The sequence below is a fragment of the Tinamus guttatus genome, unplaced genomic scaffold (genome assembly GCF_059628265.1).
Source record: "Tinamus guttatus ecotype Peru unplaced genomic scaffold, ASM5962826v1 Tinamus_guttatus_pri_ptg000218l, whole genome shotgun sequence".
Lineage (NCBI taxonomy): Eukaryota > Metazoa > Chordata > Aves > Tinamiformes > Tinamidae > Tinamus > Tinamus guttatus.
Genome location: NW_028288752.1, coordinates 4,339,359 through 4,367,158, shown reverse-complemented (window position 1 = coordinate 4,367,158; position 27,800 = coordinate 4,339,359). Strand labels below are relative to the sequence as shown.

General features: G+C 40.8%; 1 protein-coding gene across 1 annotated transcript in view; it reads right to left on the bottom strand.

Annotated features, from left to right (window-relative positions):
* Positions 1-27,800, bottom strand: part of ATRN (attractin) — a 121,874-nt gene that overhangs the window by 54,587 nt on the left and 39,487 nt on the right. The window contains exons 5-21 of the mRNA XM_088524978.1: positions 26,910-27,115; positions 26,242-26,410; positions 24,693-24,783; positions 22,748-22,991; positions 21,236-21,419; positions 19,392-19,546; positions 16,016-16,100; positions 14,160-14,380; positions 12,879-13,000; positions 12,216-12,354; positions 10,604-10,785; positions 9,394-9,610; positions 8,218-8,403; positions 6,228-6,461; positions 5,628-5,765; positions 1,129-1,222; positions 198-250 (exon numbers count right to left, since the gene is read on the bottom strand). Of these exons, the coding sequence (XP_088381104.1) occupies positions 198-250; positions 1,129-1,222; positions 5,628-5,765; positions 6,228-6,461; positions 8,218-8,403; positions 9,394-9,610; positions 10,604-10,785; positions 12,216-12,354; positions 12,879-13,000; positions 14,160-14,380; positions 16,016-16,100; positions 19,392-19,546; positions 21,236-21,419; positions 22,748-22,991; positions 24,693-24,783; positions 26,242-26,410; positions 26,910-27,115 (2,720 nt within the window). The remainder of the gene's footprint in view (positions 1-197; positions 251-1,128; positions 1,223-5,627; positions 5,766-6,227; positions 6,462-8,217; positions 8,404-9,393; positions 9,611-10,603; positions 10,786-12,215; positions 12,355-12,878; positions 13,001-14,159; positions 14,381-16,015; positions 16,101-19,391; positions 19,547-21,235; positions 21,420-22,747; positions 22,992-24,692; positions 24,784-26,241; positions 26,411-26,909; positions 27,116-27,800) is intronic.

Genomic DNA, 27,800 nt, shown 5'->3' with positions numbered 1-27,800 from the left:
TATCAAGAAAAATTATTTTGGTTTTCTTTGAGTTACAGTTTAAGGAGAAGTGATATTTTAAAAAATATTTCTAATCCTAGCCTTTATCTCCTGGATTTTAAACAGATGCGGAGACAACTAATATTGGTTTTAAACGATGCATTTCAAATGTCAAACATATTAGCAACATCCAAAAAAGAAATCTCAGCAGTACTCACAGTAACATGTTCCTTTAAGTGGATTTCCCTGATACCTATTTTCAACTTCACACCTAAAAAAAAAAAAAGAATTTTTAATTAATGCATTTCTTCAGTTTTATTTATTCCCAGTCAATAAAAATCAGAAAATACCACTTTTACACACTTAAAAATAAAAGATGCATGTCTGAGCTATACTGTTTTGCTGAAGGAATGAATCCAACCTCAGATCTGCACAAAAATTAGAAAGCAGTGAAAATGAAATATAAAATTATGAATTTGCATACCTTTGCATTCATTTGAAATGCAATTAATATTTCTACATAATGCACACAATTGGATCAATTCAGCCAAATACTAACATTTTCATTTACGGACAATCCCAGATCTAGTCCTACAATGCTTCCTCATGCAAGTAACACTTTAAAAATAAACCTGGCAAGAAAACAATTTCCATTAGCATTTCACTAAAAGCATTTGCATTATATTATAGAGAATTTTCCTGCAAATTTTTGCTCTGACAGGGGTCCATTAATATGCCCGAAGGTTGAAGTCTTTTCCCCTCTTATTTCTGATATATTTATATTCCTTTGGAAGGGCAGAGTGCCTAAAAGAGTAAATATATCTATGATTTAAAAAATATAAAATGAGGGATAAGCAAAGTGGAATGCTTAGTCTGGGGGGGTTCAGGGTTACTTTTCACCCTACACACTCTGCATGACATTTGCAGCTGAAACACTCTCAAAACGGCAAACTTAAGGAAATCATTTTGCTCATGTTATTCCCCCAGGGAAGTGCAGCCAGCTGCACCAGCAAAGGAGGTAGTCAACTGTCATCACCGAGAGATGAGCAGAGACATCCTAAGTGCAGTCGTTAAAAAAACATCAGGGTCCCGTTCCAGCACGTGCCCGGCCTTTTGATTTCAGAAATAACAAGGGTGAAGCAAACTCACAGTTGACACTCGTCTCCTTTTATTCCCTTGGTGGTGCAGAAGCATTTCCCCGTGTTTGTGTTGCAGACGGAGGCATGGCCATTGCATTTGCAAGCTGGTGAGCAGAGGGGAAGGAGGGGGAAAAAAATAAGGACCAATTTTGAATGGAGCAAGAGACACAGATTTGATAGCAATTAAATCCTTTAGATGCTAAACTGATATGTCAACAATTAAACTGCACATGGAACCATCTTTGGTTTTTCTGTGATACCAAAGGCTGCTAAAAATAGAGGCATGTGTCAAATTGGAGCGAGTGAGGCTTCCAACACTGTGTGCTTTTGTACAAAATCATGATCAGCTTGCGCCCTTGCAGCCTCCACAAATCTACTTAATTTCCCCTGTTGTTGCTAAGTGGCACTAGGGATAACATAAATGGTGGGAATGAGATACTACTTGGAAAAGTTTGGGGCTTGCTAACACTTTTCACTCAAATTCAAATGACATCAGTCTGCCTGCAGTGGAAAATATTTCTCTGTTGTAGAATAGCTTTAGTCTGGTCTCTGAACCAAATGCCACCCAGTCATGGTTGAAGGACATCAGGCCCTAGAGCAGATCTCCTGGGTTTGCTGCACCTCAAAGCAGACCGATCCACATACCCCAAGACCACTTGTGATGTGCACCAATATACAACAGCAGGAACATACGGAAGATTTCCTTCAAAAAAACATTCCTGATCCAAACTAAACCGCTAAAGTTGACACAGCTTGAGACCTTTATCCATAAATGATCCATAGAAGTGTATAAAGAAGATCTGGCACCTGTGGTCCCTAAGCTTTCTGGAAATAGCATTCTTTAAAGGCTGGTGTCTACTCATTAATAAGTGATGAAAAAAGCCAAATCGTTTCAAGACATGAGTCATTTAATGCACCAGCAGAGTCTTTGACGTGAAGGCTCCAGCCTGAAAAATCCTTTCCCACCGTGGGCCTCATTTTAGAAATCGTTTGGATGTCTTCTTTATATTGACATGTAATGGAAGCTACGTTGTATCAGGGACACTTAATTGTGCTTCTCAATTGTGGATGACTGGTTTCCTAGCAGCAACACAGAATAAAATACGAAGAAGCATAAAGGCCCATTGTGGAAACAAGTAGACTGAAGCAAGATTTGACAAAATAATTGTATTCTGTGAAGCAAACACATTTCTCATTACTGGCACTTAAAAAAAATATATAACTTAGCACTACTGAGAACGTTGCGTACCTCCTTCCTTCCTTATGCTTTGCAAAATGTAAGCAAAGTGAAATTTGATTTATGTTCGACATTAATATAAGTAAAAATAAGAGGAAATTTCTAACGTCACTTCGTTCCACTGCAGATCACAATATCTTCTACAACAACGTAAATGCTCAGTCCTTCACTCTGCTCTTTAGCCATCTGCTTATGCTTGAGAAGTTCAAACACCTGCATTCAAAGCAGTCGTCTTTATTTACGCATCTTCCTATGAGCTCCTTGAGTGGAGATCATTTATCGAAGGACAGGAACATGCAGAGAGGACACATTTCCTCGTGGCCCTTCACACAATTAAGAAGTTTGGAAACAAGATTTTGACAAAAAAAGAGTGCTAGAAATCCTCCTTGGCATCTAAAATTTCTCCCCTCCAGAGGCTGATGCCAAGGCAGAAAGCCAGGACGTACTTCAAATGGCTTTTCAACTTCAGTGCCTGGTAATCATCTCAATGTCCAACGAGAACCGCCTCATCGTCCGCTTCCATCATTCTTGGGGTCACACACTCGTGTAGGGACGGTCACAGGCATCAAATGTCCTCTTAGTGCAGCTGTGACAGTTCAACAGCCCCATGGGGACCTCGACAGTCCAGCAGCCCCATGGGGACCACCGTAACTATGTCTTTTCAAAGCAAAGAGCTTTAGCTGTCTTCCAGCAGCCATCAAGGAGCTGGGGGAAAGGCGAGCAGCATCGTGTCACCACTAGCTCCACGTGGGCCACCAGCAACGCTCCACCGAGCGGTTTAACATCACCGCCACGGAGGCTATCTGATTTCAGACACAATAGTGCCTTCCGTTTGCTTGCAAATAACTTTCTTATCTAGCGCCAGCATATTTTCATGCGAAAGTTTAATCAGAAAACTCAAAAATACTGAATGCAGAGAAAGCACCTTACAGCTATTTCACATTTTTTCACGTTTGATGTGCTGTACTTCCTGTCCTTCCCGATTAACACTGTTCTATGCCGGATACTTTCTAAAAGCAACCGCTGAGAAGCAAATCAGCTGCCGTTTGGTTATTATCTGCCCAACACTGCAAAAACCAATAGCTATGATGGTGCGCACAAAGTTCTTTCAGAGAAATAGCTGCAGTTCACTAAAAAAACCTAAAGTCCAAGTAATAAGGCAAAATTCACCTGCTCTAGCAGCATAGAGTGATGGGGAAAGGTATCTTCTCCCACCCACTCTTTTTACTTCTTCTCAACTCCATCTCCACCACTTCCACCTCTGCACTGCCCTATTTGCCCAAAGGCTCCTACATGGGTCTCAGACCCCTAGGATCTCAGTATAGGCTCTGCTGCCCATCAGCCAATGCTCATCCCTAAAGATTTCCCCTCCAGAAACCTTTTCCATGGGACAACATGATAAGTGGCCAGCACTTGCGCAGGCTGTATCAGACTGGGGCAATTCCCTTTGCTTTGCTTCTTCCAGTCCACTCTGTCCCTCTGCCCAACCTTCTGCTTCTTTTGCCTGCGTGGTAGAAAAGTTTTAAATCACAGCAAATTAAAAACCCAGGGCCCAACGCACTTGAGAGCAAAGCACTTCTGACATGAGCTACATGTTTCATCAAATAGAGGACGGATGCTGAGCCACAGTCTCTGAACGCGTTTTCTAATTCTGTTTTCAGCCGACTGGAGGACTTGAGTCTATCATTCATTATCTCAACAAACTATTTTTGGACACTTCTCACAGAAAAGAGTCCCAAGTAACTTGCTCTGGAATTTCCACACATACAAAACAACAACAACAACAACGACAACTATAAAATGGCATGCTGCAATCTGGTAATTAAAACTGAACGCTCGCAGTAGAATTTTATATTTTCTCATGCTAGTTCACTCTCAATTTATTTGTTCCCGCACTCTGAATTATCTTGGTGCAAAATGAGTTTAAGGATATCAGCAATATTTCATCTTGTAGACAATGCTCTGGAATCAAGTAATCAAGGTGCATCTTTTCTGCTGTGCCCCTGCCCCTGTGCTGCTGGTCATAATTTCCTATCGCAGCCACTGCAAGACTATTTTTTTTGAGAAAAGTGGCCTAATTTTCTAAGCCTGCCTCTGATCATTTCTCTTCAAATCTCTCCACTGGGGAGTCCTTCTCCATAGCACCAAACACCTGCTTGCTCTTGCTTTAAGAAACGGCTCATTCCCACTCCAGCGACTGGCTCCCAGCCTCACCCAGGAGGTTGAACTCGCTTCCAAGAGGCAACTTAGATGAATTTCCAGACACTTTCTCCTGAATCATTTCCACACTCGGAAGGAACAACTCAGACTTCAACATCCCTCCATTAATCACCTTCAGCTACTTCTTCCACAGTGCTTACACACCACCTCAACTATATTATTCTCCTTCTATATTCCTCTTTTAGGTTTCTTAGGGGAAAATAATATCTTCCCTTACAACTGTGTGTCACCTATCAAAGCTAAATCCTAGTTTGTAACTGGTAAGACAGTAAGATACTGAAATAAGCTGTAATTCAGAACAATTTTGTGAAGTTTAAGGACAGAACAAACCTTCCATGCTCGTTTCCCAGTCTTGCCAAAGAGCCCATCAGCGCTTTGCAGACTTAAAATGCAATTATAACAGGGCTCACCTAATCCTAAAATGAAATCCAGCCAATTCTCAGTGAAACAGGGCTACGGCTCTACTAAGCAGACGATTATGACAATAAATCAACAATGCATTAACTGACTGTAATAAAAGGTAGAATTTAGATGAGCAGAAATTTGTCCAAGACATTGGGATTAACACAATTTCTTTTCAAGATGTTGGGATTAACACAATTCCTTTGCAAAAGAGGATCATTGAATATTTAAATGACCACAAAGAGTCATGAGTTAGCTTTAAGTTTAAAAAGGAGGGTAAAAATAAACCTTTTTCTGCATAAGGCAAGACAAAGAATTTCTTTGGAAGGATTTTTTGTGTCTTTGATTTGAAGGAGCAAGGTCTGTATCCTAATTGTAGGAATATTTCATTGCCTCTTCTGTGCTTGCAGTACATGCCTCAACTTCAATGTTTCTTGAACATGTGTTTCTTGAAATAAGACATTTACCAAAACCAAAGTTACAACAGATACTTAGATTACTATCTTATTATTTAAATTAAGAGCAAATTAGAAGCCTAGAGAGTTTATTCAACCCTAGAATCCGCATATAATTTGGGTTACAATTACAGGATTGAGTAAAGAGAGGAAAAACAAGGACCCCAACACAGGCCAATTTAAGACATCACTTACGCTGACATGTTCCTCCATTAGTAGGATCTCCATAGTAGCCAGAAATACAAGTTTCACAGTGTTTGCCAGTTGTCAGATTTTCACACTTTTCACAGATGCTTTCATTTACACACTTACTGTGCCCGTTGCACTGGCAGGCTGAAGAAAGCAGAAAAGGATGAATATTTGAGTTTGAATATAGCACTTCACATAGCACATAACAATGTTCAAAAAATAAAACTTGAAAATCACCCCTCGCCTTAAATAAACTTTCAAAGAAATAACTGCCTTTCTATTTAAACAATCCTAAAATGAATACATTAAAAAAAAAACACTCAATAAAGGTCTGTAGGGGAAGGAAAATAATCTCATCAAACAGCTCATAGATTAAGGAAAATACCTTAGATAAGTCTTCACACAGCAGATCTCCACAGTTCACTAGGAGATGCCTGCATCTCTCCATCTCAAAATGTGCATTTCTTATATGCCTTCAAACTCTCTTGCTCCCCCCATTTAACAGGAAGGAACATGGGAATGACTATGTACTTAAGAAGTCTCTCACCTTACATTTAAATTTTGTGACCTTTGAAATGTTTGAACAAATAAACTCTGCTCACTTACTTGGACACTGAATAAAGGACCAATTATATTTATTCTCCGCGGGACACATGCTGACATTGAGGACGGGTTCCAAGCTTTGCTTCCCTGTCGAGGATGGCGTTGGCATCTTTACTGGCCCTCTATAGAAGCCCTCTATACATTTCCCCTTTCCAGTGTTGCTCGGATCAGTACACCATCCACAGCCGGGCTGCTCCAAACAGTGACCACATGTGCAATAGCCTGAGCAGTTTTCAGCTACAAAATAAATAAACCAATTGTGAAACAAATCCCCGTCTCACAACACAGGCAACAATGCAAGCCAGATTCTTCATGTCTTGTGCGACCTGTCTCCTCCAAAACATAAATCTTCAGCCTGATATTTAGCTATAATAACAATACACACTTTCACTTCTCTTAGTATATTTACTCTAGAATAAATAAATTATAGAGATCTATCTATATGTATAAATATTATATAAATATATATAATATTCATAAATGTAATAATTAGATTATAAACACAATCAGTCATAATTAGATAGATTAAAAATATTGATTTAGTCAGTGATTTGTGAAACTGCAATACATATACAAAGCTAAAATCACAGCAGAATGTTTCCAGCTACGAAAGATCATCGTTGGATTTGCAACGAGTCAGCAGATAATACGAGCTGCTTTGAAGCAAAGGCTAAAAAAGAGTTTATTTACATAGTTCACATTCCTTCTCATTACAGGTTTTAATACCACATGCTACTACTTTAAGCATCTATTCGAGTCAGCAATTTGTTATCTTATGGTAGAACATCACATTCAAGCTCTCCGCTGGCCTGACAATCAACTGAATTAGGGAATAACCATCACCACAATCCAATGGTTCCTTTCTCAAATGGGACTTCTTCTGGGGTGAGGGAAACTCTTAGATACAGCAAAATTTTGCTCTTGTTAAAGTTCTTTTTTAAGAATATTAAGAACCTCTACATTCCATGAAGAACAGAATTTCTATTTTGATGTAAACTGATATTTGCCTTTTTCAGGGGAAGAAGGGGAATGGGGAAAAAAGAAATGTTTTGCCTTCTTTGTATCTACTCATCTCCTGCTTGCTGCTTCCTCCAACTTTCAACCTTTGGGACAAGTTTACACACTCATGTGTGACAGTCACTTGAAATTAATTCTCTCCATGTCTTAATTTATAGCTCTCTGAGCTATCCCAGCTTATTCCCGTCAGCTTCCAGAAGTTCATGCAACGGCTCAACCTGCCCAACTTCCTTCCTGCGTGTTCCTCTCCATCTGATAGCCACATACCCAAATAGCCCTGGCTTTCCTGACTCTTAAAGAATTCAGTAACTTCTTCTGACAATGACAAAAATAAGACAAACATTGAGACACAGAAAGTGTGTCAAAGCATCCCAAATCTCTTGCAATTTGCTTGAGCCTACTAACAAGAATAAAATCATTTATTTGGAATAAATCAGAAATTTATGCTCTGGGACACAGGGAGACAATACTTCAGGATAAAATTTTTGTATAATCCCTGATCTGGATTTGAAACAGATAAGCTAATATTAAATTACATGTATGAATAAAAGAGATAGAGAAGAGATAAGGAGAGACAAAAAAAAAAAAAACTTAATTGCATGAAATTATGTAACAGAACCAATTTGGAGACTAGGAATTGAAATAACAGAACAAGTACTTTTCCCTCTGAGAAAAAAAAAAAAAAAAAAGGATAGATTTATTCATCTTATTGCCAAGCCTATATTATCTGCCATTTACTTTAATTGATAGTTCCCTTAAACAGGGCATAATTCTGTATAATGCTTTATATGGCACACAACCTACTGCAGGGCTGAGGCATCTACTCGGAGCTCCTTGTGGCAGGTCCTTGGCAGAACTGGCTGCGCAACCACATAAACCGCATTAACAAAATACTAATACAACCCGCAACAAGAGACGCGGGGAACTCGCTGAGAACCCCTGTAGGAAAGAGGGGCCACGTGGGACGGCTACTCACGGGGACAGCTGCTCATGGTGAACCACTCCATGCACTGCCCGTAGGGGAAGGAGGCCACGTAGGCGTTGGAGTCCACGCACTGCTTCATGTTGCTGCACCACATGCACTCGGAGCTGCCGCTGGTGCACTCGCCGCAGAGCGTGCGCAGCGCGCAGGGTGTGCGGCACTGCTTGGCACTGTGGTTGGCTGCGGGAGGGACAGTTTGAGCGTCAGGTTGGGGCGTTGCAGCGGGTTTTTGCACCTGCACACATCTGCCAGCGCGCTGCTCAGCTCCAGCGGAAGCGTTGGGAAAACACCCACCTTCCAGCCGAGAACGCGGCAACGCGGGTTACGCCGTTTGGTCAGCTCTGGCCAGAAAATTAAGTATTTAAAGGGAATTCTCTGTGCAAGACAGAGCTTAACCATCAGTTTTAAGTGACTCTTCCTGGGCCACAAAACAAGTTTCAGTTTAAATTGAAGCGCTGCATGTGCTAAGTTAAAAAAATATGCATTTTGAGTTAAAAGCAACCTACTCACTCTCTGCATCCTTCACTGTCACAAAGAACAACTTAAAGGGGTGGCACTTAGAGATACTATGTAATCGCCCAACTTTCTTAAAACTTAAAAAGGTAGTAATTGGTATTTGGAAGGAATCAGCTCTACTGGAGAGTGAACAGACTGAGCCGTTTTAAGAGATACGCAGCTCCAGCAAAGCTCGAAGCTCTCCCCAAAAGCAAATAGCCTTTTTTAAAGAAATTCTCATTATCTCCAAAGTGTCTTGCCCAATTAATTTCAAGCTTTGATAAAACTCTCCTCTGGCTACAGCACACGAGAGGGGAGAAAGGGGCATTCGATCGGAAAGTGGGTTTTATTTTGTGGTTTTCGAAATAGGAGCTGGCTCCGTACCTTCATTAACCTAAATGCCACATTCAGGTGCATAAATAAGGCAAAATAATTAAATATTATGCACTTTAAACATTTTGGAGTTAACCGTGTCAACGTAGAGCTGGTTTTTAACATGCCCAATTGTAGCATGAAGTATGTGCAAGAGATATTTATTCAGAGTCTTTTTTTAATATTAAAAAAAGGAAGATCATGATGCAGTTTTGTAAAAGGGATCTTACCAGATCCCTAGAAAATATAACTCTATGTTACTAGGCCTGTGCCCTACGAGACACGGATTAGAGTTGTTCTTACCTGGCCTCTCACAGATGCTGCCGTTCACTTCGTTGATGCAGGTCGCTGCCTTCAGGCCCTCCTGGGAGGGCTCAGCTAAGTAGCCGCAGAAGCCGGCGTCGCTGGGCTCCTCGGGGAGCCACCGGAGCAGGTTGTTGGTGAAGGGCGACATGTCTTCCCAGCACCAGTAGGACACGTTGATTTTTCTCAGCCCAACCCACGGAGTCAAAGTTTTGGGCTAGGGAAAAAAACAAACAAAAAAACCCTGAAATGTTAGGATTATCAGCACAGTTTTATTTATTTACTACTGAAAGAAAACGAAGCTCAGCACCATACAGGACCCCTGCCTGACTTTGCGCTGTGTGTTGTAGCAAAAATGTAATATGGAAATATTTGTGCCGTGAGAATTAAAGACCAAAGAGATAAAGAATTCCTCTGGGAAACACTAAGAGGAGAGCAAATCAAATATATTCATGCTGGTGAAACAACCACCCAGTTCAATCTGATTTCATGCCCTCTGAAACCCTGAAAGTGAAAATTCTAATTGCAACAGGATAACACAGCACTAGGGACTAATACCTATATATTTTCAAGTTAGTCTGGAACAACTATACGCAGTATATACCTAGTATGTATATTATCTGTAAGGAGTAAATGCAGGGTACAGTCTCCCTCCTTTTTTTTTTTATTTTATTGATGCATGAGGAAGGATAGATTCTGAGCCCCTTTGCAGTGGCTCAAGCTGGAAAGTACCTGCCACTAAAAAACACCTACACAGCTCCAAATAAGTCACGCAGACCTGCTGAGTAAGAAACCAATGTTTTAAGCACATTTCATAGAATAAATAACTTGAAATGCTTTGCATTAAACACCTGCAGTGCCCCAAAGGGACCGTCATTTATAAGACCCTTTGTAGATGTCACGAGAACCACTCTCGCCCCTGCTGTGGTCGTGTACCCCACTGGAGAGCCTTGTTTTGCCGCTCTGGTACAGCGAGCGATACCTTTGAGGCACAGCACGTGTTTGTATTTATCTCTCACATTTACATTCTCTACACTTCCACTTCAAAAGCACCCATAGGGCATGTTGAATCTCAAAAAAAAAGACCGATTCTTTTTTCTTTCTTGGTTAAAGTCTACTCCGAGTAGAGCGCACGACACCCCACCAAGGGCCTTCCCCGCGGTCAGGGCTTTAATTAGGCAGAGGACATTAATTAAAACAAAGCACTCACTGAAGCCTGCATCTTCTGCAGCTCCTTTATAACAAATTCCACCTTTTTCTGGGTTGTAAGAGAAGCCAGGAAAGCCCCATTGGATCTGCAGGATAGTTTGGCGTGATCGTAGTTCTCCTTTGTGTTTGTGATCTTCAAGCATGAGTTGCCCACCAAGTGCCAATTTGTCCCACAGATATTTTCTGTGAAGGGGTGAGTAAAAAGAAAAAGAAAGACAAGAGACGCAGGTGAGCTTCACAGCATTCAAACTAATGAAAAAGCTGTTCCACCAAAATAAAATCTACAGTTCCATCCAAGAGCACCAGGGACTGGCCTGCTCAAAAGTACTTACATATAAAGAACCCGGAAAAACAGAAAGGTGTTTAGAGGAGCTAAAGCAAGACACCATCTTGCAATAATCTGTAGTGGGTTAAAAAAAAAAAAAAAAAACACACACTTATTTGACCCTAAAATAGTAGAATTGTTTAAGAAGAAAGAGTAGAGGAAAGTAAATGGATATTTTGATGAAGGTTTAAGCCATATCTTTGATCACAACTGTAAGGATAATTTGCAGTAGAAGGAGGCTGCTGATAATCTTGTCCACAGCACCAAATTTCTCGAGTTAACTCCTGTTTAACAGTTGCTAAGAACAGTTGTACCTGCTACTAAAAAACTAATAACCCTGTGGCAATTTCCTTCCACGCACATGCACTTATAGCTGGCGTTACAAGAAAGGAGATGGACATTTTTAGCACAAATAACTGTACAGCCAACACCTATGGGTTGTTCTAGATTGTTCTAACAGACTGAAAAGCTCTCCACTGTCAACATTTTGGGTTGTTTGTTTGGTTTGGTTTTCAGATCAAACTGTTATAGGAGGGTGCCCTTTTCTACAATCTAGACTAAGCTATGTTGTAGCTAAGACTCATTAAAAGATGCTTTTCCGGTTCTCGTGATTCTTCTCTGAAGTCTATTTTCTCCCTCTCTTCCAGACTAGCTGATGCCAGATCTGGACATACCCAAATCTAAAGGGGTTACTAGAAGAAGGAAATCCAGTCCAGCATGAAGGTCCTGTCCTTGTTTTTATTTCTTCTTCTCCATATTTTATTAGCTGTAAATGCCAACTGCTCAAGAAGCTGCACTTCCTACCCAGTCACTGTAAAAAAGAAAAATGTACTACAGGAAAGATAATCAACTCCCACTAGAAACATTTTAATAAGAAATTTTTTTTTATATGTTTAGATGTTATTTATCTAATTCGTCCAGTGTGTCATTCTGCTTTCGCATCATTCTAGCTTCTAAAATTAAATGGCATGCATTATTCAATCTAATACCTTACAAAAGCCCACTATATCAACAGTGTTGTTTTCATCAAATGAAGAAAAAAAATGAGATGAAATAAAGGTTAATAATTATACAAATGATCATACTCATCTTCAGACAATTGGGACTGAAAAGACAGAAGAACATCTCATAAGACTTTCTGAACTTCCTTGAAATAATGTTTTGGACCAAACAGATAGTGATTATGATTTTTTCTTTTAAGAGGGGGGAAAAAAAAAAAAAAACTAATTCTTTTGGACTGAATTACTTCTGGTTTTATTTGTTTTACACAAACGCAATCAGTACCTACCTGGCAAAGCAATGCACTCCTGATTCCTAGGTTCCCACTGGCAGTTCTGATCCATGGCACAGCTTTTACAACTTGTCTTTTTGTTGCAGTAATATGCAGGGTTATCCTTTGGACAATTATCATATGTAGTAATAGGAACCTAAAATAAGTAGCACAGTTCAGGTTTTTCTCCTCTCACAACAGGAATGTTTAACACAAGCTCTACAGTTCAGACCTACGAAGCAACTTAATTCAAAAGTTGGGACATTGGATACAGCCTCTCCTGCAGATTTAGGATTTTCCCCCTGGCCAGCACCTGACACATGTTCTAGAACATGTTCACTAGAACTTTTATAAAAAGATTGATTTCTCCTGTCTATCTTAGAAACCAGGTAAGGCTGTATTAATGGCAAACCCCAGTGCGTATGTACCTTAGCGAGCTGTCACACTGCACTTATGGTGAAACCGTCCACTCCATCCCCACCCTTTGAAGTTCTTTAACCCTAACAGAGTGAGAGACTCCCATGAAAAGCCCTTGGACTAACTTGCAAAATTCAAACGTCAGCAGTTCAGAGCTGGAAAAAATGAACCAAGGGGATCATATGGCCAGATGAAGACATGCAGACATGCAGCATTTCAAAAAAGCTACACTTGAAACTCCAGAAGTATTTAGAGAGACTTTACCTGTTCTTCTGTGCAGTTGTTGTGCGTTGAGATACACTGGTCAGTGCACCACTGGCAGTTGTTTGTATTTGCTGTACAGCTATAGCAGTCTGTAATCTGATCACATTTTTCATTGTCTACAACTATTAAAGAAAAAAACCTGCATGACCAAAAACAAGCATTTCCTGACAGAGTTCTAAGAACTTGATTATATACACCAAAAGATACAACCATACAGTAGTGCCTGGAGATTTTCCATTATCAACTAGTTAGTAGATAGACACTTCCATGGGACTAGACTGGTAGAAAAATTACATTCTTTTGTACCATTAATCATTCTTAGTGCCCAAGAAGCATCAAAACACAATACTGGAAAGCGTGCCAGGACACAGAAGCACATGAACTAAGACCACGCGAGCACGTTCTTTAGTCAAAGCTCACGCAGATGATGCCAAAGGACACTGAACAAGGACAGGAAAAAATCCACCACTGAGGGCCCGCTTTGCTGAAATCCTGGCCTTCAATTATGTGGAACATTTTCATGCAAGGCTTGAACTTTCCATTTCATATTTCCAATTGCTTATCGCCTGTGTTTTGCAAAAAATTATTGTACATTGAGAGCCCATCAAAGCAATGTCCCTTTACATCAATTTCTTTTAAATAATTAAAGGCTGCAATCTATTACAGAATCAAGGTTCATATATTTCAATTCAGAGCAATGAATGCATTAGGATACAGTACTAAGAAGTTATTAGAAAGTTATCAGAAGGGAGAACACAGGAATCAAACCTTAAAATAAACGTTCTTTTTCTTTTTCTAGTTCTCTATCCATATAGGGACACCAAAGGAAAAACAAAGCTACTTTGAAACTTTCTTCCTGCTATCTCCCTTGAAGTACATGGACTAACACAGTGGGGTCCAGATGCCCCTACTTTGCCCCATGGTGCTCATCAAAAGACTTGGTGGCTCTCACAAGGTCAGTTCTTGGAGAAAGCATCTACACAGCAATGGTCCAGGGCTGATTCCTGGCTGATGATGACTATGGAGGATGAAGAAGTAAGTGGGAACTTTTTGAGAAGTGACAGTCAGTAGAGCAGAAAAAGCCCTAAAGCAGCATCTCTGGAGAGAACAGGGGACGCAAATGTCCTTGTGCCACCACTGAGGGCACGTACAGAACCAGGACCTCAGCCCTCCTGGGAACGTAGGAACGCTTCCTGGGAGCGGCACAAAAATAACACAAGACGGAAACTGGAAAGGACAAACCCAAGGCGCGCTGGGAAAGGGTGAGGACATGACACATACCTAGCTTAGCAGGACAGTCTTCGAAGACCTTTTGCTGCTGCTCTAGCGTTGCCATCTCCCAGGGGACGCACTGGAGGTGGGAGGAGTTCCACACGCAGCGCACGCCGGGGCCCGCGCGCACACAGGCCGTTTCGTTGCCGAAAGCTTCGCATCGCTCCGGCGTGTACTTCAGTATGTCGCTCAGGAGGAGGCTATTGAAGCCTCCGAACACATACATGGTGCTAAACAGAATGCAAGGAAACGCATGAACACGTGCATCTGTTTTACAGACCGTGTACTGCTGCAGCTCAGTTTTATTCATGGTATAAAGTGCTTTTTTAAATTACAGTGTGCATATATCCAGCTAAAGACATGGAGGTTAAGTAACGCACTAAAGTCCAGGGTCAATCAAGATCTAACAGGTCAGAGAACCCAGAGGGTCTTGTAGCTTCTGAGGAAGCCTCAAACCTATCTTAGGTAAAACACTGACCTCCCCTTCCAAGCCAAATATCTGGGTAACACCCAATTAGCGTGACGAGACATAAAATGCTGCAGAAATGCAGGAGTCGCCTTTCAAGCACAGTGGCAAGAAAGGGAGGAAGGCTAAAATAGGTGAGACAGTATCACACCATTAAATCCACACTCAGAAGCTGCGACAAAACAATTCAATGCTGTCGCGTCTTGGTACACTGCTGTGACAAAACCACAGCTATTTTCATGCCTCTTAGCAATTGAGCAAAGAGTCATTGTGTCAACTAAAAGCAAAGTAATGTTTTGAGGGGAAAAAAAAAAAAGGTGTTTTCTTTAGGCTTTTCTTTAAGATCACAACTGCTTTAGGCATAACATGAAAACACCACCCCAAAATGCCTAAAAAGACCATCCAAAAAAACCCATGCATTCATGTTTGTAAGCTTAACAGGGCAGTGCAGAAGAATTAATGCAACTAGAGAAAGGCTATAGTGGATTTAAAAATATTTTAACACTGTATTTTCATCCCACATCAGGAAAGCACTTGAACATAAGCTTAATCATTTGTTATGGGAGCAAACACACAGCTCTTATTCAATAAATACTGAAGCAAACATAATAGTGAGTGATTATTTGCAAAGACAAAAAGAAAAGTATATAGTAGATTCTCTAAATATCGGGAGATATATTCAGAGATGCAGAATATAGAAGTATATCTTTCTCTTAAAGGCAGTATGAGTTACGTGACTAGCTTAAACATCCTCTAAATAATATTGCTGATTTAGGGGAAACTTTCAAAAGGACGAAGGAACTAGAACACAAGACTCCGAGGAAATCAGTTCCATGAAGACGACCTCAAACTCAGTTTCACTGACCCAAAGACCATAACAGAGACATTTGCCTGAAAGCATGAATATTATTACAGCAATATAATGCTAAATGGCAGGAATCTCATCTGAGAGATATCTCATCTACGATTTCACCCAAGCACTGTACATCATATGACTGGTACAGAGGAGCCACACTGGATAAGCTATGTCAACTAGGATGTCAACTTCAGAAGCTATGAGGGAAAACTATAATTTTGAAGATAAAAGGTGACAGCGCAGCAAGATGAGAGGTAAAGAAAGAAGATACAAACAATTCAGTTTTTGTAACAATTAAGGGAGCTGACACAGCCTAGTCAAGCGAAGAGGCTAGAAGCTCAGGACAGAAGGGCTGGGAGGGAAGGGTAGATACCAAAGTCATTACAAGAGTCAAGACCAGAGAACTTCAGCAGACTTGGAATAGACAATCTCAAACATCTTGTCTCGGATCTACATACACTGGCACTTGCACAAACACTTAAAGGTTTTGGAGTCTACAGAGAAGGGACATTATGTCACCGTATGCCAGTCCTTGCTTCTTACCTGTTGTACAGCACAGCAGAATGTCCAAACCTGTTCACATCGTGGTGGAGATCGGGACGAGGAAGCACAGACCACTGATCGCAAGCTAGGATTAAGGAAAACTCATTTCAGAAAAGTTCCTTACGTAGAATTAATGATTCGGTTTATGGAGCACCTTCCTTCCTCAAGGACCCCACAGCACTTTTAACGACCATGCCACCCATCACCAAAGTGCAACTCTTGAGGGAAACGGAGCAGTTTGTGAAGGCATGGGGCACCACCGCATGACAAGACAAGGCTGATGCTACTTCCATTTACAACCACTTCAGCACCAAAGGCAGCTCAGTGGTTCCTTGACCATCTCAGAGGAAGAACAGAGCCTCCAGAAGACCTAAGCACCATGGCAGGACTTCGTCTTAGAGACTTGCTCTTCGCACTGACCTTATGGCATCGCAGAAAGGAAAAGGAAGGAGGCAACAGCCCTGTCACCATCTAGATGGATCATGATGAAAGAAAGTTTCATGGTTTTCTGTTGAAGACATCCTTAGCTTTTTCACAATCGTGTAAAGAGAGATGGTGGTTTGAAGGACATTTTTTCCTTTACTACAGGAATTTTCACTCTGTAACAAGTCCCTTTTTTATCTATATGTGAATTATTCGCAATTGTGCCCCAAACCAGCACCACTGAGAACAGAGACTTTTATCTCTTTTTTCCTTCCATTTCTATTACATCCCTAGCGGGCAGCTATCCATAGTTTTAAAAATATTTTTCACTCGTCATAGCTTAAGGATTTTTTTTTGTTGTTTGTTTGTTTTTAACTTTTAATATAATGCGAGATTATTCCATCTTTTTCTATTAGCATAACATTTGTAAGTTCTGCTTCATTTTTTACTTTGGTTCTCAGGTAATTCTTTCCTTTAGGCAGTATGTTAAAAAAAAAAAAAAAAAAAAAAAAAAAAAACCTTAAGAAACATATAACCCACTGAGCAATCAAAGGAACAAAAGCAGAAAAAGTCAGTCCAATTCATACCACTCAAACTCTGCAAACTGAATGGGAGCACCTTGGGGGCTAATGTCCCAGAGGCAGCTGAATGCAATTTATGCAATTAAGACAGAAAAGTCAGTCCGCTGTAAAGATCTGCTGAGCCTCTCCAACAATCACAGATTCATAAATACAAGATTTTGTCAGCGACCAAGCCTCTCAGAAATAAGCCTCAAAACCAAAACCAGTATGTAAATAAAGTGAGGGGGCAAAGAAAAACAACCTCATTAATTCTTTATCAAATATAATTGGCCAATTGTTCACTAAGTAAACTCATTCTAACCTATGCAGCCACTGATACTTCTGTGCAAGATAAGAGCGCTGATAAATAAACTATATAGGACCCAGACGGTCGGATTTAATACTTTGGTATAGCATGATTTAAAAATTTATTTTTAAATGTCATTTACTCAATTTTAAAAGAATTTAACCTACCCCAACATCACTCATGAAAAAAGCATGGATGGTTCCAATTTTTTACAGGAAACTTCAACAAAATTGGACAGCAATTTTTTTTTTTTTAATTCAGAGAGCTGTGAGTTATGTGAGGCCAAGAAACATATTTTGCTAGATTAATGGAAGGTTCGGAATGTTTTGCTTTCTAAGCTTTGCTCCCATCTTTAAGAGAAGATCAAGTTTTGGAAAAAATGAATGATTCTGGAACTACAAAACACCCTCTCCTGCCTGATTTATGAGTTAAGCCAAGCCTAAAATTAACAATGCATAGAATTTTATTAAACGTCCCGTTCAAATGGAACCTATATGCTATGAAAACACCCAGTCTTCTTCTATGGTTGGCACCTACACTGAATTTTTGATGGGGCGAGTAGAGAGAGTTCATTTCTCTCCTGGGGAGGAGAGAGATCATTACGTGGATAGAGCCTTTATATGAATATTTCATGCTGAGTTTTAGAAAAATAAAGCTAAAATTCATTTAAAAATGAAAAAGAAAGGTCAAATAGCAATGTATTTGGAGGCAGGTTGTCCTCGAAAATTTTGTTACTGTTACAGTGCATCCCATAGGGAAGGATTTGACCCTTTGGGAAGCACAATCCTTTTTTCCCAGCTTCTTCCCAGCTTGAAGTGTGATCGATACGAGCCCTAATTCTCAGCACCAATCTGGGAAGGACTGGGCAAGTTGATTATACCACGTATTTCCCGCAAGCTGCCTGTGCCTTAACCAAATCAGGAGAGCGTCGCTATCGACAGCCTTCGTCCAGCTGATGCAATTTGTGCTTCCATCTAATAGAGTTCAGTGGGTCATGGAAGATGGCCAAGTTTAGCACGAAAAATCTACCCCTACTGTTTTTTAAGTTTCAAAACACTGCTCTCTCTTCCACCTGACTGCCAAAATAGCTAGGTTGAAGTAGAAACTCATGATCAAGCTAGCTAGGAGCACGCAGCAGGTACCCAGGGGCACGACTTGCGATCGCAGTTGGCCGAGGGAATCGCCCTCGTGACGGACAGCAAAACTGCACAGGGATGCTAAATCCTGCTATCCAAATGGTCCATTTGCTGGCATTTTCCTTTCAGAAAGCCAAAATGTGATCGCAACGGACAATCGTCCCACTAATTCAGGCATACATGATTATTGCAAGGAATCAAACGAGAGATCCCATATTTCGAGGAATTCTAACAGCAGATGGTAGAATGTGATGGGAGTAAAGAATCATGTTTTGCTCTGAAGGGAATTATGTGGATGCACATGCATCTCCTTTTAGATAATTTCATCTCTCATTTTTTTCCCTTCCATTTTTTTCTTCTTAAATGCACAATCTCTGAACTCTGAATTCACAAATAAATGCTGCCCTCTCCTGGTTATTCAAGCTCATCAAAAATCTAATCCTTCAAAATAAAATCTAATCCCTCAGCTTTCTTATTAAATACTATGCACGGGGAAGTTTATACTTCCAACGTGTACATATTAACTAAGGGAATTTGCACAGCAGAACAGCGACACAACCAGTTCAGACAACCATGCCGTGTGCAAGCAGAGCTTCAGCAAGGTCCAGTACTTCTGCCATAACATCCTACGTTTTTGCTAAATCAGAGATTAACACACACCCAAAATAGCAGCTAAGCCTCCTGAGTCAGACTTTTTAACAACCTTCTTTATGTTTAAGAAACAGTTTTTAACGCCTAAGGTTACAGATGAACTACCGACCACAAAGCTGCTGTCGTATTTGCTTGGAAATCACTGCAGCAGCTCATTTTGCCTCTCCTGATTACACATTCTTCTGCAGTCTGCTTAGTGGCATTCGCTACAATATACACAGCATGTAAATTAGCCTTTTGGAAGACAGCTCTCTGAATCGCGGAGCTGCCTTTTTATTATTATTTTTGCAAGAACTTACCAATATCATATGCCATAAAATCCGAAGAAAAGCACTTAGCGCCGTGGCTCATTGAGGTGTCGTTGTGTGTGTTGCCTCCAAACACCAGCATGGTTCCACTCATTATCACAGCAGTGTGCAAATAGCGAAAAAACCTACTGTCTTTAAGAATAGTCCTGCAGAAATAAAAACACATGTATTAATGCAACTGATTAGTACCTGGCAAAGAGAAAACAATCCATAAACCCATGCTGGAGATGGAACTGCTGGACAATGCCATTTTATTTTTTTGTTTCGTTTTTCCAAGGAAATATTTATCAACTTTCCTTCCCAACTGTTCAGTTCTTCCTGCAATGTGGTTTTCTTTTTCATCTTACAAATTGCTTTCCAATTCACAGGAGACAGGCATCCACAAAAGTATTTTTCCAAAGCTAAGGATCTTAAGATCAGCAGCCCTTGCCCCCAGGAAGGGGCACCATCTAGCCAGTGATTCTTCTGAGATGGTGCTGGAGGACCTCAGTTCAGGCAATACTCATTTTATACAAACCCAAAGAATTCTTTTAAGTCAGATGTCTATCTCTTGCCCTAACCTAACAAAACCATTTCAGGGAAATCTATTCGGCAGCCCAATAGAGCCCAGCAGCATAATACTTGCAAAACTCAGCATTTCACCTGCGATTAAACCATGAATAGCATTAATCATATTAGCCACTGAGCTCACCTTTAACTATGAGAAACTGCACTGAACACAAAGTGGGTCACACTTTGCAGAATATCCCTATTATTTGGAGAGTGTGGAAGTACATAAAAACACAAATATGACAATGTTTGTGTCATAGGCAACACTGTCACAACTGGCAAGTTTTTGCTGCTGGAGTAGAGTAACACTGTGAATGCACTTGGCAACAAAGCAATGATTTTCACAATGAAAGTAGCTGCTCTGACAGCAAAAGGACCAAGGCTGGCCTTACTCTAGTCCTTTGGTAACTAACAAAGTAAGTGCAGTGCAAGCAGGTTGCTGCTGGAAAAGTTTGGGAACAGATGTGTGTGGCATTTTCTGTCCTTTCAGCCAAATTTGCCAGCTCCATGGTAGAATCAGAGGATCTAATGAACTAAAAATAAAAAGGAAATATAATTATTATAGAATGTACAGCTGAACAGGAAGGAAGATTTTTGGATACTGGTCAGTAGTCACTCCATGTATCTCAAACAGTTGGGGCAGAAATGTAAGTTACACGCTCAAAAAAACACGATACAGTGACTTAAATTTACATGTGTGAAATCAAAAGATCAGTCCTCTTTTCTCAGTAGGCTTTTAAAAAAGAAAAGTACCAAACTGAAGGAAATGCACTTCAACTACGGAACTCAAAGTTGTCAATTTTTGCTCTCGCTTGCTAATAAAACTCACCGTTGGGCAGAAGGCAGTCACAGAAAATTTCAGCTTAAGAAATGAATGCTTCACATTGTTACAGAGCAAGAAGAAAATGGGGTTATAATAGAAATTCTTTTGCAGTCTGAACTGCAGAATAAATTATCGCTTACTTGACTACAGTAACTGCACTCATACGCATTGTCCGTATTGCTGCCAAGAAAATCCCATCAAGTATTTTTCCTTTCAGATTTAATACAACAATATATTAAAACAGATTTCTTGGCTACTTCACAATCCTGATTATATGCAATTATATGATTTTGCTATTCATAAAGGGTCATAAAAATACCAGCCAGAAGAATGCAAAATGTTGAATACAACTACGTTGCAAGAATGTTGTATTTATTTATTTATTTATTTTATCAGATACTCTCATCCTGTTTTTCTACCATACGCAAAAATGAGGGGGGAGGTATGAAAAAGATGTCCTTACCACATACGGGTATCAACTTCATATTTGTACAAGTCATCTGCTAGCCTGTATTTGTTGGCACTGAACGCTTTGTAACCTCCATGGATATAAATTGATCTTGTATTTGGATCATAAACACTGCTGTGCCCATAGCCACCTTGCACCAAAGCTCCACTTGTCTGTAAAATGTTCCAGGTATTTGTGGCTGAAAAAAAAATGAAAAATGTGAGCAACAAAGCACGGTTAATTTATCTCTGTTAACAACAGATCCTGACTGTGCAACACATGGGGCTTCCCTCGACTCCAATCTACCCACTGATTCTATCGCTTCACATCCCAAAATATTTTCCTTCGAGGACAGTGTTTGCTGCCAAGAAGTATTGTCATGTTAAATACTTTTAATAGACCAGAAACACCTCTTCTACAGTCATTTATTAAATTTTGCAGAGAAGCTAAGTAGATGAGAAGCAAAAAGCACAAAAACAACCTCTTGCATTCAGATGACACCACAATGCCAGTGCCACAGCTTGATTTGGGACGGTACCTAAGGGCACTTGGGTGCATTCCAAGCCCGCTAGCACTGAAGCCAAGGATGATTGTGAAGAACACTGCATGTCAGACCTAGGATGTGATTAACGGTCCTTTCACTAAAATAACACTGATTTTAAAATCAGCAACCCAAAGTCACAGCAACTGAAACAGAAGTGCCAAATTCCATACAAAAGTCTGTACAAAATTCCATAGCAAGCCCAGAATTTAACCCTACATAGGCTTTCTGCTCCCATGGTACATCAGTTGCACAAAATAATTACAGCAAAGGAATTTAAAAGCTTGCAAGCTCACATGCATGGGCACAACAAAACAAACCACTAGCAGGTTCTCATGCTGCAGCTTTCTAAAGAGATCCTTGCTTTGGGTTCCTGTGACACTCTCCCACAGAAAAAAAGATGGGGCATGGGAGACAGACTCCCCTCACAAACCAGGCTCCAGGCGAGATACTGTGTCCGGAAACCAGAACCTGGGGCACAAGTGGAAATAACAAGATAGCTAGGAATGCATCACTCTGCACATGCCCTTTTTTTCTCCTCTAGAAAGTCCAGAAGATCCTCTGGATGAGGTTGGCCAAGGGACAACGGTAATGGGTCAACACTACAGAGACCATCTCAATTTCTGTGATTAACTAGCACATTTACATTGCCCTTTTTAGGTGCTGAACTATCTTCTCTACACCTACAAGCAAGTGAGGTGCCTCCAGAGAGCTGTTTCAGAGCAGTTAAGTTGGGTGGCAGTTCAGCTTACCTGAAGAGGTTCCTCCTCTTTTCCTGTGATGATGCTGGAAATCTCTGAATCCTAAAAATCAGTGTGTGGACTATTTCCAGAAATAAAGAGCAAAAAGGACTCCACCAAGTACTTTTAAATACAAGTAAAAGATGAAGAACATGACTATTACTGCTATTCTGTCCGAATATGGCTCAAATAACTCTCAAACCAGCTGCTAAAATTCAAACACCCTGTCGGTAGGATCCTACTCACCGATGTTGTATTCCTGGACATTGCTGATATAGCCATAAAGAGGGCAGTGCCCGAAGATGACGAGCATCACGGCGCTGCCGTCCCGCCGGGTGACAACGTGTGCCGAGTGGCCGACCACAGCGTACTGCTCCTTGGCTTTGGGCGTCACCTGAGTCCAGGACTGGCTGGGAATATGGAACACCCACAGCTGGCTGGTCACGTTCCCCGTTGCGTCTATTTTTCCACCATACATGTACATTTCATCCTGAAAAATAGCCAGAGTTAAAACGAGCCCAAAATTCCGTATTTAAGACGGCGCTAATAATGGAAGTAATAGAATCGCCAAATCTTAACCTCTCCCAGTCTGTTAAGTTTTTCCTCCTCTCTTAGGATGAAAAAGGATGAAACGAAGGCCATGATCCCCATCCTCGGAACAGATGCAGCTTCCTGGAGCAAGCTGTATGCCGCTCGGCCTCATCTCACTGCCACCCCACCATTCTCTTCCAAAAAGCAGCTCAGCTTCAACACGAGGGATAGAGTACGGTTCTCTCCCCAGAAAAGTCTACTGACTGCACAGCTCTATTAAGGAAGGGGAAACGGAGGGTTTCAAATACTTCAGGCATAGGAGGAAAACCTACCGGGTTTTCTGCTTATTACATTTTTGAGCCCCGTGCTCAGGTTAAGGAAGGATACCGCACAGGTCTCCATCCTTGGTCACAGGTGATACAAAGGCAACCACAACTCACCGAGTTTGCGAATCCCCAAAAGCACAAGATAGCTGGTGAGACAGCATGGAAACTCCTTGGTGCCTGCACACTAAAATCTTTTGTCTCCTAAATAAAAGTATCAAGAGCCTTTGGAAAGCAAGGTGTCACGGTAGCTAGGCATGGATTTTATTAATCACCCTGTAGGAGCTAAGCTCCAGTGCTCTCTTTCCTGGTGGATTTCTGCAGCTGTACCTAAGTCAATCACGAATCCCCCAAAACGTGTGGGGAGGTACCTGTTTCACTGCTGTCTTGGAAAGGGAAACTCTCTACCCGAGCTGATGCTTCTTGGGGAAATGCTAAGAACAACTCTGTGTCACTGAGAGCAAGCCTGGCATAGAGCACATCTTGTGAAGAGTTGCTTGCAGAAGGTTAGTCAGCTCCTGCAGGTAAGAATTGCTGTCTTTATCAGCTTCTTCAAATGTGCTGCTTGTGAATGCTGATGTACACAGCTTTTCAGGTGCTGTTAATTATGATTTATATGGGCCTGCACTGTGACGAGTTCATTAACAACCCGAGAACAAAGGTCAGTGTAGGCTCAAGCTCCTCTCCTTTTCAAGGAAGCTAACGTGCCCAAGACCTGTTCTCTTCTTCAAGACATTTTCTTGGACTTTTGCCATCCTGCTCTCGCTTGGCCTGCTCCCACAGCAAGGTTGCAAGCAAGGACTGAGGTCAGAAATGGTCAAATCCACCTGGCATTTTTGAAGCTGAAAGGATGGACACTGGAGCAGAGTCCAGAAGCCGAGCGAAGTCCAAAAATCCCTAAATTCACCAGTGCTGCCAGTGTGCCTTGGACTTTGGATGCCTTCCAAATGGAGTCTTGAGAGCTCTCAAGATTTTTGCTGTCTACACAGGAGCCCATTAGGGAGCCAGTTAAAATCCTGCAAGTTCCAAGTGTGAGGCATGTCTCACAAGCCCAGGCAGAAGGAAATGAAGTAGTCACTGATGTCTGTCAACCCTAAGGTCCCCAAGAAAAAGGAAGGAGAGAGCAGGAACATCCCGGCAAAGGTACTACCCACTTACTGGGATAACAGTCCAAGGATTCTTCTGAGTACAATTACGCATGGAGAGAAATATGCATGGACAAGCCTCTGAAGGAGAAATGCTCCTCCCAAAAAAAGACTCATCTGTGGAAGGGAAGGGAGGGTAGGGAGGAGAAAAGGAGGAAATAAGATGGGAGATGACACACTAAGCTCATTTACCTTATGTAATGCCAATGAATGACCATATCTCATCTCTACCACGTTCACAGTTTTGTTCAGTGAAAGCCACTCTTCAGAAATGAGATCATACCTGCGCAATGAAAATTGAATTCCGTTGGTTTTTTGAGAAATACATATTCAAATGACGAAAATTGCTCATCTTTCCTAAGAATGTTGGAAATCATTTTATTTGACAAGTTCAGCATCACGAGACAAATTATTTATAAATTATTCAGTCAGGCCAATTTGTTACTTAATACCCATATATTGATTTGTTGTACCCTGTTTATTTTTTCCCCCATGCCAAAGCAAGGGTTAATGAACTGACTGCTAAATTATGACAACTTACATCGTATCATGTACCCAAGGAAGATAAAAATGCTATATTAAACTCAGGCAAATTAAGACATTCAGAAAGAACTGCCAGTATTCAAGAGGCACTTTTTAATTATATCTTTGTCCAATTTAATTAAATATATATATATTTTTTTTCTTTACTGTAAACCTGAAATGAGAGAAACTTTGCCCTGAAAATGGCCCATGGTTTTTCAGATATGGTCAGGAACTGTATTTGCCAGGCTTACAGTTGTATGAGATAAAACCATCTCTGAGAAAAGCTTTAATGAAGCCACATGGTATCTCCTGAAAAATCAGGCAGGGCCTTTTAAAGAAAAAATTGTGGTGGTAATCAGCAACTATTTGATGACTGTGTGTGTGTTTTCTGTTCCTCTAACTTCTACCACTGTTATTACTTCTGATGCAGAGCACACAGCTCTTGCTTGGATTAATGCATTCTGGCTATGCACGTATCCCTGGAAAAAATCCATTTTTGTCCAGATCTGCCAGGATATTAGTAAGCTCTAATAAGTAACTTAAAACATTTACAATGTGAATTTCAATAAAGGAACACAATATTATTCAATACCTTACTTACTGCTAAATTACCTCAACAAATGACATAAATGTCATCATCTCAAGTGTCACTCCCTCTTTGGTATCCCATACCAAAAAAATACATAAAAAATATCTACATCTACATCCACAGAAATCATTAAGGAACTAAATGAAGTGACACAGATACAAAATAATAAAGGGTTAATAACATAGAAACAGAGCTAATCTCTCCAAGTATGAATTCGGATACAATTGAAATACAACCTAGTAAATAATTAGAATTACATAACATATATAAATAGTTTAGTGCCAGATGGATCTTTGGGTGCCTGAGCAGGTTACCCAAAGAAACTGTCTCCAACCTTACAGCTATACAAAAGACATCTGGACACAATCCTGTGCCACATGCTCTAAGTGCCCCTGCTTGAGCACAGGGTTGGACTAGATGATCTCCAGAGGTCCCTTCCAACCTCAACCCTTCTTTGAACCTTATGCTTTTTCTTTCACAAGATCTGCATTCCTCTTCAGCTCTTTTCCCCACCCCACAAATCGTTCACGCATTGTGCATACAATTGTACACATATAGAATAGCATTTTCTAAAAAATACATCTATGTACTTGCACTTAGACTAAGTTAATCCATGCTTATACTCACGCTAAAACCTTCTGAGAGTCAGAATGATTGAAGACATAGCCTCCAACAATCCACATTTTATTGTCATGGATTATGGTTTTGTGAGATGCTCTAGGAAGTTTGGGAAGAGAGTATTCCTCCCGGGTCCAAAATGAGTGGTTTGCAGGAACCGGAATGGAACAGCCAGGACCTGGGAATAAAAAGAGGGTTGTTTACTTGGGTTTTTTTTTAGGTCATAAAAGTGCTAGTTGCCACTCTTCCCTCTTTTTTTTGCTCTCTCCTTTCTAGCACTGCATTTTTGTAACCTGTTTACTTCTTACTAGCACACCCGGAAAAGACAACAAAAGCATTCTGTGTGTTCAACTTCTTGTCTCAACTTGCTGCAAGTGGATAGGAATAAAGTTTTATGTATTTTTTATTCTGATGTTTACACATAACAGATCGGTAACAAAATTTTCCCTCTTTCTCCTGAAAGCAACTCTGCTGCTGCATACAGCAGCAGCAAAAATCTGTCATCTTCTGATATGAAGAGCTAGGTGGGAGCATCACATACTCATCCCCTAATCAAATTGCTAACGCTTGACAAGCGAGACAGCCCCGAGTGCTTCTAATTTAGCTGCAGGAGCCAACACAAAAAAAAGGTATCCTCTTAACAAGGTAGATACCCCCATATTCACCAGAATGCCCACCTTGCCAGTTTGCAGAGCACAAACATGCCTTCGTCTCATTGAAGTCACAGTGTCCCCTCTCGGGAGCCCCGCAGTCATCCATGCAGTAAGGAATATCGCAGGCTTCTCCCTTCCAGTATTTGGCACATTCACATTCCAGAGCTTTGCTGCTGTTGTGGAGTCTGCACTCGCCTCGGCCAGAGCAATTATTGGGGCACGTATTGAAACTGCAAACATCAGGGAAAGAAGGTTTGCAGTAATCAAACAGTTCCTCCAACCGTGACTCTCATTCCCAAACACAAGCGCGATGCTGACCTCATGTTGATAGACCAGTTTGGGGGTTTGCTAATATATAAACACAAAGATTCACCTGGAATCTGACGTGATGGACCCGCTCTGATTTGTTCTGTACAGAGCTGACTCATGAGTTAAACGACTCATGAGTTAAACTTACAAGTGTGAGAAATAATCAATAGGAATTTTAGCCATTTGTAATGCAAATGAATTGCCTCAAAACCTCCAAGAGTATGTGAAGAATTTAATCAGTACGTAAGGCCTTTGTGGTGTCTGCAGTTCCTACTTAAACTACTCACAACTGCCTGCTCTTCTGGGACCTGCTTGCCAAATGAACACCCTTGAGATGAAACCCAAGGCACGTACACACGTCCCTCCAACCATTTTGAATTTTATAACATCTGCAATAAATCTGTGGCAAAGGCAGATACCTCCCTGGTGAGGATGCAAAGGCAGATGCCCTTTTTCAAATTCCAGTTGTTGTCTGGAATAGGTTCTGTTACCTGGTATAACTCAAAGACTGGGATTAAACACAGTCTTCAATAGATGAAGTCACCAGCTCCATGACCCCGATTTCTGAACTATTTGTCTTTGGATTCAGACTCTAGTAGCTATCTC